Source organism: Lacerta agilis, chromosome 12 (genome assembly GCF_009819535.1).
Source record: "Lacerta agilis isolate rLacAgi1 chromosome 12, rLacAgi1.pri, whole genome shotgun sequence".
Classification (NCBI taxonomy): domain Eukaryota; kingdom Metazoa; phylum Chordata; class Lepidosauria; order Squamata; family Lacertidae; genus Lacerta; species Lacerta agilis.
The window spans coordinates 23,521,568-23,533,916 of NC_046323.1; the positions used below are offsets into that span (position 1 = coordinate 23,521,568).

Here is a 12,349-nt window from a genome sequence, read left to right on the forward strand (position 1 = left end):
TCTTCCCAACCTTATACTGCATGCAACACTAATGTCTCACAACAAATGAAACTGAACTGTAGAAAAAACAATGCACATATTTTTGTAAACTAAGAAATCTTTAATAAAAATGATTATATATTTTTAAAAGATTCAGCGTGCACCTATATATAGATCATAGATAGACCATAGAACTCATTGTGTGTGTACACACAGAGATAGAGTTATGTGTGTAGAACCTCTTTCTTGTTTCATATCTTCTGTGTTCAGCATGTGGGTTGTAGTGTTAAACAACATTAAACTATTAATCAGTAATCAGTAAAATGCTCTCTTTTTTGCATTCCCTGTTGTTGCTAACAGGGAACTCTTCATGATCCACTTCAATTATGTACTTAAGTTACCAAATGTTTTGTCATCTGAACTAAAACATGGATATGTTGTCTATGTATTACCTCATTTGCTCAGCAATTCTAGTATCAATCAACTTAGTACACTGGCATTCAGTTAAAATACATTTTAAAAACTGTTCCTTCAGACTAGTTAAAGTATACTGTGCATTTATACCCCACCTTGGAAACTTATTGAAGAGCATGACATAAAACCCTAAAATACATGAAATACATGGAATAGGAATTCCCATCTGTGTAGCTTAGTGTGAAAAATACAACTATTTTATTAACTCGCAGATAAGCAAGTAAAAAGTATTTCTAGATAATCCATTTATATTGCAGTATAGTCTGCAAATGCCACTCATTAAATGCATGACATCAATCCATTTTTTTGCAGCAGTGTTCCTTGAGTTGCATTTTCCAAGCATGTAAATTGCAATTTTTGTGTTGCTGAGAAAGTGAAATTCTCCTACCAGACAGCACTACCATTGTTAATGCAATTGCTGTGTGGAACATAGTTACATAGACAAGCAGGAAGCACCTGTTTGATAATGTGAATGTGACCAAAGGTAGCTAATAACTGATCAGGGGAATATATAGGTTGCACATTAATTAAATTTGTGGCAATAAACAACAAAATAAACTGGAGGTTGCAAAAGAAAAATGATTCAGGATTATAGGCATATGTGTAAAGAACATTGGGAGAGATTTAATTTAGATAAGCTCAAAGCTGTGCTACTAAGCAATACTAATTCCAGGATAAAGAAACAGAAACATGATTGCTTGTTAATGATTGGTAGTTTTGAGAAAACATTTGAATCTTAATAATAGAAAAATGAAGCATTTGGAAGAAGTATGCCACAGTTTCTAATAGATATAGCAAAACTTCTGTGCTTATTGCTGCACTTGGCCTTTCATATCTTATATAATCCAATATGTGAATGAGTTTCAGAGATGGATTTGGGGGAGCATAACCAGTTTGATTGCAGAGGGCACTGAACCTCAGGGACAGAGCAACTATTATTAAGAATGGAGCACAAGAAGCAGCCACTTGGCTCTTCCTTGGCACAAGTGAAATGTGAAAATTCACATGAATGCACAGCCACAAATCACAGGCTGCAATCCTAAAAATGGGGTCAGGTCCATTGAACAGGTGGGACTTGCATAGGATTGTTCTATTAGTCTTAAATCCTCAGTTGTTTTTAAAGTCAAATGTCACTGCACACACTAAGGGGGCTGTCAATAGGGCTAAAAAAAGAAAGAAAGATGGCCTGCATTGTCCCTTTAAGTAAAACAAAAATGGCACCAGGGCAGCCACAGATCAGGGAAACAGACTGCATACAGGTACAAGAACTCTGGAAATATAAAATAAAAAAAATAAAAAAAATTCCTTCCAGTAGCACCTTAGAAACCAACTAAGTTTGTTCTTGGTATGAGCTTTCGTGTGCATGCACACTTCTTCAGATACACTGAAACAGAAGTCACCAGACCCTTATATATAGTAATGAGTTGCAATTCAGCAACTTCTCTTCACCAAACTTAAAACCACGGAGAGACCTGGTGTGAACAAAGACATTGGATTCTTATCTCATTATACATGACAAAGCTATCTTTAGCCATCTCACCCCTTGCTTTCCCCTTAAGACTAATTGCAGTCGTCAACAGGTTTTCCACACCCATCAGCCAATCACCCATTCCCACCACCCTTCTGAGTAATACCCCTCCTCACTCTCTCACTATATATAAGGGTCTGGTGACTTCTGTTTCAGTGTATCTGAAGAAGTGTGCATGCACACGAAAGCTCATACCAAGAACAAACTTAGTTGGTCTCTAAGGTGCTACTGGAACGATTTTTTGATTTTATATTTTGTTTTGACTATGGCAGACCAACATGGCTACCTACCTGTAACAAGAACCCTGGAAGCACCTTTGAAAGGGCTAGTGGTTATATTAAAGTCATGAGTTTTGGCAGGAGGGGGTAGGTTACTCTCGTGACTTTAAAGTTGAGGAACAGAGAAAAACAATAATTTGGGGGTCATCTTATTGGGCCTGCACCTAATTGGGTAATTACAGAACTTAGTGTTAATATACTTGGAACAGTTAATCTAATATGCCTCTCCATGCTAGAAGTATTAAGGCTTTGTATATATAGAAAGTTACACCATGTGTTTGTTTTTTGTACTTTTAATTTTCATAGCTGCAAAGCCCAAAGAAATCTGAATTCATTCTTTGCCATTGTTATGGGTCTCAACACTGCATCTGTCAGTCGGCTTTCTCAGACCTGGGAGGTAATACAAGTATTTTGTTTTTAAAATTAATTTAAATTCTTGTTTTAGCCTGCAGCCCACAGGCCAACCTTGGCACACCTAGGAGGCCAATTTGGTTCATGAGGTCATTTCCCCCAAATCACACCCACCCACTCTCCAGCTGACATCACTTGTGACATCAGCTGATGAGCAGGAGGACAGGGTTTAATCATGCATTGACTGTTTGCCCCGTTCCCAGCAGGGAACAAGATTCTGCAATCAAGGAAGCAAGATTAATTTTTTCTCATTAGCTGATGAGTTGGGATTAAAGCACTAAAGATGTTGACTCAGCAGAATACTGCTGGGGGGGGGGGGAATAGATATATGGTGGATCCCCCATGTAGGGTAATTCATAAAAGAATTGGCTGGATCCCTAGGTCTAAAGTATGGAGCTAGACACATTTTCCAGCAAGAGAGAGCCCCCAGCAGAGTATTGAAAAACACAAAATGATGCAGCACAGCTAAGCATGGGAATAATAGTCTGATAGACCTTTAAAATATCCTGTTCTAGCCACTTATAGATGGAAGAGCCATCAGGTCAGCATGGTGCACAATCAGGTACTGAGGGCCCTCTCCCAAGTGGTTCCTTTAAATCTTGAGATAGATGCAGTGGACACAACTCCTCTTCCCTGTTTAAAATAATTAAATCAGAAAAAAACTAGCCTTCCCCCTGAAACTTAGCTATCCCCGTTGCTCCAAGGAGATTTCAGTATCAGTTCAGGCTAGCACTAATATACTGTTGATACATTTTACTTTTTTAAATGAAATAATCAGAAAGGCCTTTAGACAAATGAGGCAGACAGAGATGTTAGTGAATAAAATGAACACAGGTTTTAGGAAGCAATTATAAAGGAATTATGAGAGGGGCAGTCTCAAAATGCAAAAGGATTTGCATCACTCTTAAACATTATTCATGATGAGCAACTTGATTTTTTATGAGTTTTTTATGATGGCTAGTCACTGAAAGAAATATTAAATACTTTCCAGCATACTTGATTCCCCCCCTTCCCCATCGAATCCCATTTCCTTTGATTTTTTTTTTGTGTATTGCAGAGAATCCCTGGAAAGTTTAAGAAACTGTTCACTGAACTTGAAAGTTTGACAGTAAGTATACTTTCTACAGAAAAGACTTTGATTTCGCCAGCTGCTCTCTTCCAGTGCTTAATGCAGTGGCCCTCCAGATATTGTTGGACTCCAGTTCCCATCAGCGACAGCTGGTATGCCCAATGGTCAGAGATAATAGGTGTGGCAGTTCAACTACCTCTAGAGTTTCACTAGCTCTTGGTTGATGAAAACCTCATCATCTAAAGCTGGGATCCTTAGCTTTTTAGCTTACTGCAGACATATGTAGCTCCAAACTCTTTATTAGCCCCTAGAGTGAATGACCCTTTATTTCACTCAGTCAGTCCTCTATCTTTGAGAAACATTTATCTGCCTCATTTTCCAAGGAAACCTTTTATATTTAAAGCATATTGAGCTTGTGGGTGTGTAACAGATTACAAATTGCCATCCTTTAGAAAGGGTATTGATTTTCTCCTTTCCTTTCATCGCGATCAAATTGTTTCGGTAGGACCCTTCCCTGAATCACAAAGCCTACAGAGATGCATTCAAGAAAATGAAGTCACCGAAAATCCCCTTCATGCCTTTGCTCCTTAAAGGTAATACAGTTTGTCCACATTGAACATCTTCATAACATTATTTATTAGTACCAAAGGGGTGAGATAAATTTTTAAGCATATTGCTGGTGTTCTGTGCGGGTTTACCAGGGAGTGCAAGGTTAGCAATGCAGTGCGTATTGATAATTGATATATGTTGCGCATTATGGATGGAGAAACCAAGGATCAAGAAAAGAGATTACGTGCTGACAAGAGAGGCAGCAGAGAGGGTGAATAATGGAACTGTAAGATAAGATAAGACTTAAGATAGCTTCTAGAAACCCTTTTGTTCTTCAGCTGAGAATTCAAAAGTTAGCTTAATAAAAATCCGTTCTTTTCCTGTTTCTGTTGTCTAATAAGTGAGATGTCCTGATTAAGGAGAGTGTGTGTTCGAAAGTAAAATACTACCCTACTGGCCATCTTTAGTTCTGATAAGGTTCCCTGCTCTCCCCTTTTTCTGATGACCCTGGGATTTTGCTGTGCCTTCTTCATGACTGCTGATCTTCTGTTGCACCTTCTGCTGCCTTCAGTCTTAGATGATGGAGGCAACAATTAGGAGGGACCATAGCTCAGCTGCACATAATATGCTTTGTATGCACTCCCAATCTTCAGTATCTTCATTTTAAAAATAAAATAAAAAAGAGATATCGGAGCCCCACTGCTGGTCAAAAGCAGACAGTACAGATTTAAATGAACCAATGGTCTAATCCAGTGTATGGCAGCTCCATTTTAAGGCATAACTGCAGCTCAGTAACAGAGAGCATGCCTTGGATGCAGAAGCTCCAGGCTTCCATACCTGGTGTCAACCAGGTAGGTCTGGGACAGGCTGCTTGAGAGCTATTTGTCCGGTTGTAGACAGTACCGAGCAAGATGGACCTTCATAAAGCAGCTTGCTCAGTTCCTGCCACCTCAGGCCTTAACTAGTAATGCTAAGTCAAAATTCTCAGAAGCATGTCTTGTTCTGTTTTGTGCCTGTGATCTTGTAGTCCCTACAGGCTATGTATAATGGATATAGGTCACACTTGGGTGCATCTTTTAACGGAACACATTGCAGTGCCTGCAATTCTGCTGAGCACTCAGCTTCTTCCAATAGCTCTATCCTACGATTTATAACCGGCCTTTGTTTCTATCTTACCACCCCTCCCCTCTTTTCTGGAAAGCTATTTGTAGAGACTTCTTTGAGTCACCACGAACGGCCATGGCTGCCTTTTTTTCCTTTTCTGTAGGCAAAGGGATTAAAGCCCTTTGGCATATCTTCACGTAAAGAAACATCTCCTTAGCACAATGGGATTCATTGTTTGAGAGTGATAATTTATTGAAACGAAGTATTTAGTTATAAAGTCATCTTTGAAGAGGCTGTGTTTTAGGGCACAATCTTTAAAGAAGAATAAAGTCTAGAGGTCAGCGTCAAGGTCAGCACAGCCACCTACAATGTTGTGTAGCTTTATGGGTTTTGTGAGCCATGCCCAGCTACAGTTGTTTTACAGTATCTAGAAATTTTACCTCTTTGTCATGACTGGAACATGCACATACCTGGTATATCTGAGGGTAACGACAACATTTCCTCCTTTGGATGCCTCATTTTTTTCATTCTCCTTGGGCACTCTGTGTGTGTGTGTTCCTGTCTGTCTGTGTCTGTGTTAGTATATGGCCAGTACTAAATTATTCTTGGGGACTGGTATCACCACCCATAGCACTCCTGTGGAGAAGTCTGTCCCTCTTGACATTTCTAAGTTGTTGGATTTTTTGTCCTCTTTGACGTACCTCCATGATGCTCCTCCCTATTATTTCTGTAGAGTTTGTATCCAGAAATAACCATGTCACACTGCTTTTCTCTATCCCACCAGCTTTCCATTTTGTCAGCAATTTCTATGCTCTATTTTAGACCAGTCCCTCCAACTTGCCCATCTTGACTTGGAGGCTTCTAGCATTAGCACATGAATGCGTTTAGCGTCTGTCTGTCTCTGCAGATGTCTTTGGGGCATATGTTTCATCCCCAGAGTGCTTTGGCTTCTTTCAATGTACTTCCAATGCCTAGCTCTCTGGACAGTTTTTGAATATTTTCATCCTCACTTCTGGAGGATGATTTGTCCCAAACTGGATGCTTCTCATCTTTCTTTTTTTACATGAATTGCTCCCCCCCCCAGACCCCAGCAGCCTTGAATGGGCCCTCCAAAGAGAAGTGTGGGAGGGAATTAACACCTTTTAAGTAAGAGTAAGTAAAGCAGAAGGGACCCAGGTGGCGCTGTGGGTTAAACCACAGAGTCTAGGGCTTGCTGATCAGAAGGTCGGCGGTTCGAATCCCTGCCACGGGGTGAGCTCCCGTTGCTCGGTCCCAGCTCCTGCCCACCTAGCAGTTCGAAAGCACATTAAAGTGCAAGTAGATAAATAGGGACCGCTCCAGCGGGAAGGTAAATGGTCTTTCCGTGTGCTGCTCTGGTTCGCCAGAAGCGGCTTTGTCATGCTGGCCACATGACCCGGAAGCTGTCTGCGGACAAACACCGACTCCCTTGGCCTATAGAGTGAGATGAGCGCCACAACCCCAGAGTCGGACACGACTGGACCTGATGGTCAGGGGTCCCTTTACCTTTACCTTTAAGTAAAGCAGATGTTGGAAAGGAAATTTGAAATAACCCCTTTCTTAAATAGGTAAAAACTATCTCAACAACAATACCCCTTTTAAAGTAATTGAATTTCTACAGCAAACCCTGTTGTTTCACAGACAGTGCTTTTTAAAATCTTGCTGATTTTTCAAATATTTAATAAAACACTGTTTTGCTCTTTACAATACAGCTCAGATGCAATTTTCTGCTCCACTGAATTTATCCAGGCTCATAGTTGTTGGCAGCAAAGCAAATTTCTATCCTTTTTTCCATTCTTTCTCCTCCCTCCTCATAAGGCTTCTTACTGCAGTCTTTAAAGTTAAAAAAAAAAAAAAAACCAGTTCAGGCTTTTCAGTGGAATGCCTTCTTTATTAGCATTGACAGTAACAATTTCACCTTCTCCATTTTGCTTTAGTGACAGGGCAGGCAAGGCATTGCAGTGGGGAGTGTATAATATGCAATGTTGGCACCTGAGTCTAGGAGGTGAGGTTGACAGAAAGCACAGCAGTGTGGAAAGAGTGGAGAAGTGAGCATCAACCAAGGCACCTTGTTTCAAAGGGACCAGTTCTGAAAAGTTTAAGAAAGCAAAGGCTTTTTAGGAACACATTTGTGGTCTTGGTATTGGCAGTGTTGCAGCCCTTCATTTATGCTAATGTCTGAAGAAAAATCCAAAAGGAAGTAGGTGGCCTATTGATGTTGTTTATATTGTTCTGCCAAATTTGTATATGTGGGTGTGTTCCTTACAAAAAAAAGCTACCACCCTTCTCTACAAACAGGTATGCCCATTTGTTCACTCTGACCCTTAACCAGAAGTAGGGGCTGTTGCCATATACAGATGTGCTATTTAGGGTTCTAGGTGGCTTCTTTCAGGATAGCTTTTGCACAGAAGCCTCCAGCTACTGATCTCAAAAGTTGGACAAATTTCCTGTTTGTTTTAAAGCAGTGGTTCCCAACCTTTTTTTTTTGCCATGCCCCACCTACACATCTCTACAATCCTGATCTCACCGCCACCCTGGTGACATATAATTCTTATTATTCAAAAAGTAAACTCCAATTCAAGTGGAGGAAGCCTAAAAGATCATTAACTTGGTCTAACTCATTCTCGAATTGCCCCCTTTAACAACCAAATTGCCCCCTGTGGGGCGTGTGCCCCACATTGGGAACCACGGTTTTAAAGTAAGGGAGATGTGTGCTTCAGCTGTGGAGGGGTGGGGGAGAACACATATTTTAAAGAATTGGAAGGCCTGAAAAAGCGGAAATTCACAAATTCTGGTTTCCTAAATGAACACTTCAGCAAATAATGCACATAGGGTTGTAGAGTTGGAAAGGACCTCAAGAGTCATCTAGTCCAACTCCCTGCAGTGCAGGAATCCCAGCAAAATAATCCCTGACAAATGGCCATCCAGACTTTGTTTAAAAGCATGCAATGAAGCAGAGTCCACCACCTTCTGAGGTTGTCCATGCCACTGTCAAATCGCTCTTATTGTCAGAAACGTCTTCCTATTGGTCAGTCGGAATCTCTTGTAATTTAAAAAAGAGAAAAGTACCCAATGTGCATGTTTTCATCAAGAAATTAACAATACACGAACTTCTGCTTTTCCAATACTGTTTTTTCCAGTTCTTTAAAATTTGAGGCTTTCCCCTTTCTCAAGAGTTTTTCACAGATAAGTTTAGAGAAAATCTAAGAATAATGGAACACTGTGTTACACTACTGTCACCATTTCATGCCACGTAGCCTAAAAATGGGAGATATTTATTTATTGTATTTCTATACCACCCTTCAACCAAGAATCACAGCGCAGTTTACAAATTTTTATTTTTTACAATTTCTTTTTTAGATGTAACATTTATACATGAAGGGAATAAAACTTTCCTGGATAACCTTGTTAACTTCGAAAAGCTGGTATGTAACATTTTCTGTTTTTAAGTCCAATATTGTGGCGGGGCGGGAGGCTTGCTACATTGTCACTCACCCGCCTTCCATTTCTGTTTTTTGTTTTGTTAATTCTAGTTCTTCCAAATAGTGTTACTTTAGAAGCAGGGGTTCTGTTTATTCCTCATTTGATTCTGCTTTCCATTGAGAGTTTCTACAATAAGAGTAGGATAATGAGCTTTTAACCAAAGGTTCAGCTAGACGCCATTTTATTATATTTTCAAAGATTGGACACAAGGTTAGTCCAATAAAAAAAGGAATCTGCATAAGAATAAATCATAATATAAATTCCAGTTTGTTGTTTTCACTAGTGTCAGGTGATAATCTTTCTTGTAAACTTTGGGTTGCCTTCTACAAGCAGAACTGCATATTGTGTTGTGATATTTTGGGCAGGCGTATTTTTAATTTATTACATTTATATTACACTTTTTGTCTGCCAATAAGCTTATAAAATATAACCTTTGATGCACACATTATTGTGACTTTATCCCCAGCATTTAGGTCAGGCATAGGCCAACTCTGGCCCTCCAGATGTTTGGGACTACAATTCCCACCATCCCTAGCTAACAGGGCCAGTCGTCAGGGATGATGGGAATTGTAGTCCCAAACATCTGGAGGGCCGGAGTTGGCCTATGCCTGATTTAGGTCTTCAACATACTTTGCAAATTTTACTGCCGCTGCTATCTTAAGAGGCAAATCTGCTGCAGGGCGGTAGGGTGTCATGGATAAGAAGGTGGCAAACCAACAGTTCTGCCATTAAGTAAAGGCTGTCTTAACGTTCTTTGCAAGAGGGGGAAGCAAGATGGCTGGTGTAGGGAGCACAGCCTGCAAGAAAACATTCTCCTAGGCATGCTGCATGACTAGAAGACAGGATTAGTTTTGGGGAGCAGGGCACAGCAATAGAGAAATCGAGTGAAAGTTGCATTCTTATATCCTGCTCCCAGAGTATAAAAGGACAAAAACTGAAGGCTTGTAGCTGCTTCAGAGTTTATATTAATACTGCCACAAATGGCATGTTTTTGCAACAGGCAGAAAACTAGGAAGAGCTGCTCTCTTGAATCTCAAGGAGTAGCCTCATTATGAGTTCTTGGTGGCTTGTCTTGCAAACAGGGCAACTTAAGAGTCACATTATCAGAAATATAATTTGCACAATCATGGTAATCTGGCATTTCCACAGAGCTATTCCATTCAACAGCAGTTTTATAACTCACAACTGTGGCATGATCTGTATTATGCCAAACAAAAGACGGGCTAATTTTTAGCAGGCAATCAGTTTTTCTTCTTCTTTGGAAGCTGGGCAGTTTGTGCTTTTATTTTTTATATAACATCACTAGTGAGAGCTAATTGCAGACAGGTTGCTTCAAGTTTAGCTACTAAGAATTGTTTGGGTCCAGTTGAATGTCTCCTCTGCTTAGATTGCAGTTGTGATGAAATAATAATTGCAGGAAAACATTATGGACCAAGCCCTCAGCTGGAGCCAATCAATGTAGCTTCATGAATCTATGCCAGTTCAAATCAGCCCAAGATCCAATCATACATGTGCAATGAAATTGGAAAGGTTTTCCTCTCTCTAATCAGTGCAGCCATCTGTGACCTATATTGCCTAAGAAAAGAACAGCATAGGAATGAACTCCTTTTAAATAACTATTCATACTAAACTACTGCAATTCCAGAGGCATACTGGGTAGAATGTTTTCTCTGAAGTTAAGAATTCTCTTCCTTCTTATGTCATGCCATCTAATCCCCATTTAGATAGAAGCTTCATTCATTTGAATGTCATTTCACTAATGGAAAAAATGTGGGGCCTGCCTGGATTGCTGGTCATTTTTGTAAACAATGCTGATGTTAACACACACATACTAAATTCTTATACTGCAGATATATGCAGAATGCAGATAATTTCCCACTGCTCCTGTAATGTATCAAAGCAGCCCTCAATCAATGCTTGAAGTTATCCATGATAGCTTTCTCTTATAAGATCTTACATTTTCACACACATACCCCAAAAAAGAAAAACTGGAAATGGGAAGAGAATATAGCTTGCCTCCCATGCTAAAGGAAAGGTTATACCTAATCTTCTTGTACAACTACCAGAGTAGCTTTTTTGTTAAAAAATAATAATATTCTATTAGATTAATATTCAGTGGTGCCTTTTGTATATTATCTTCACAGCACATGATTGCAGACACAGTCCGGTCTTTGAGACACTGCAGACACAACCAGTTTGGTGAGTAAAGATTTCTCTCTAGCTAAGCTTTGAGCAAATATAAAAATCTTCCTCATAGCAGGTCTGTCTGACCAGCCCATATGACAGCAATAAACAATTTTTTGCCCAAAGCAACAGAGACTTATGGTGGGCACCTGTCTGTAGCATAAGCTTGGGAAATACAACTGAACCAGTACATCTGGCATTTACATATACCATTGTTTATTGTTTTTTGACTGCTTAGAAATAATCCTATGAATGAACTAAAAGGATTTACGCTGAAAGGGGATCAACTTTCTTGTTTGGTGCAATCTTTTTTTTGTTCATATTTTCAATTTTGTTCATATTATTCATGATCGAGGCTATTTGTCTGAGATGATAGACCTTTTCTACACATAAAGAGAATGTATGCATACACAGGTTACTTGTTAGCTTAGAGGTCGTCTGAGGAGAGGAGATATGGAGAGCTAATTGCCTTAGGCCCAGGTGAAATTAGAGTCACCATCCTCAGCCATATCTGTTTAATTGATTATCACAGTTTGGCTGGAAATAAACATTATTATTTTTTAAATTAGAAATGTTGACACCTGTAGTTAATTGCATTTTGGGCATGAGTTCCGTGAAGGAAAGCTGTAGAGTAACTGATCTCATTCATTCATTTTTCTTTTGTCTAAACTTTAGGAAATGAAGTCCCCCAAAAAGAGCATCAGGAGCTGAAGCCCTACGTCCATCACTTGCACATCATCGATAACCAGCAGATGTTGTTTGAGCTTTCTCATAGGATAGAGCCTCGCGTGTGAGTTCACGCAGATTCACATACCTGCAGCACTTTCAATTAAGTGAATGTTTATGCCAAGCATGTTGCTTCCCTTGGAGAGAGGTGAATACTGAGTTTTATCAGTAGCTGATGCCATAACAAGCACAGCCATCTCTTGCAAAGCAGGAAGAGGAGCTGTTCGCAGCAGCCTTCCGGGATGAGAGAAATGCCATATTCATTCAACTACAGACGGGGAAAGAGAGAAACAGCATTCTTCATATACAAAGACTTGACTTCTTCAAAAAAAATAAATCTTGGTCCAGAGTAGCTTTCAATTCAGACTCTTATCAGTGTTAATTTGGGGGGGGGGGGGGAGAAGACATTGTGTCATTATGAAGGAACTTTTTAGCAAGCAGCACTATGTGAGAAAGGCACTCATAATTTGCCACACATGGATGCGCCTCACTAATCACAAGCTGCCAAAAGCATTGTTTTGTTGCCAAAAAGAAAATAGATGAAAA

The 12,349-nt window shown here is 39.8% G+C and overlaps 1 protein-coding gene and 1 long non-coding RNA gene across 2 annotated transcripts in view; one reads left to right on the forward strand and one right to left on the reverse strand.

Annotated features, from left to right (window-relative positions):
- The window catches only part of RAPGEF5 (Rap guanine nucleotide exchange factor 5), a 59,070-nt gene extending 46,943 nt beyond the window's left edge, over positions 1–12,127 (forward strand). Inside the window, exons 11-16 of the mRNA XM_033164926.1 lie at positions 2,566–2,656; positions 3,728–3,778; positions 4,245–4,332; positions 8,771–8,835; positions 11,038–11,092; positions 11,753–12,127. Coding sequence (XP_033020817.1) covers positions 2,566–2,656; positions 3,728–3,778; positions 4,245–4,332; positions 8,771–8,835; positions 11,038–11,092; positions 11,753–11,871 — 469 coding nt within the window. The 3' untranslated portion in view covers positions 11,872–12,127. The remainder of the gene's footprint in view (positions 1–2,565; positions 2,657–3,727; positions 3,779–4,244; positions 4,333–8,770; positions 8,836–11,037; positions 11,093–11,752) is intronic.
- Positions 7,305–11,995, reverse strand: LOC117055422. The gene is made up of 3 exons (XR_004427632.1): positions 11,892–11,995; positions 10,326–10,468; positions 7,305–7,499 (listed from the first exon to the last, which is right to left on the reverse strand). It is a non-coding gene; the product is annotated as an uncharacterized LOC117055422 (long non-coding RNA).
- Positions 12,128–12,349: the final 222 nt, after the last annotated feature.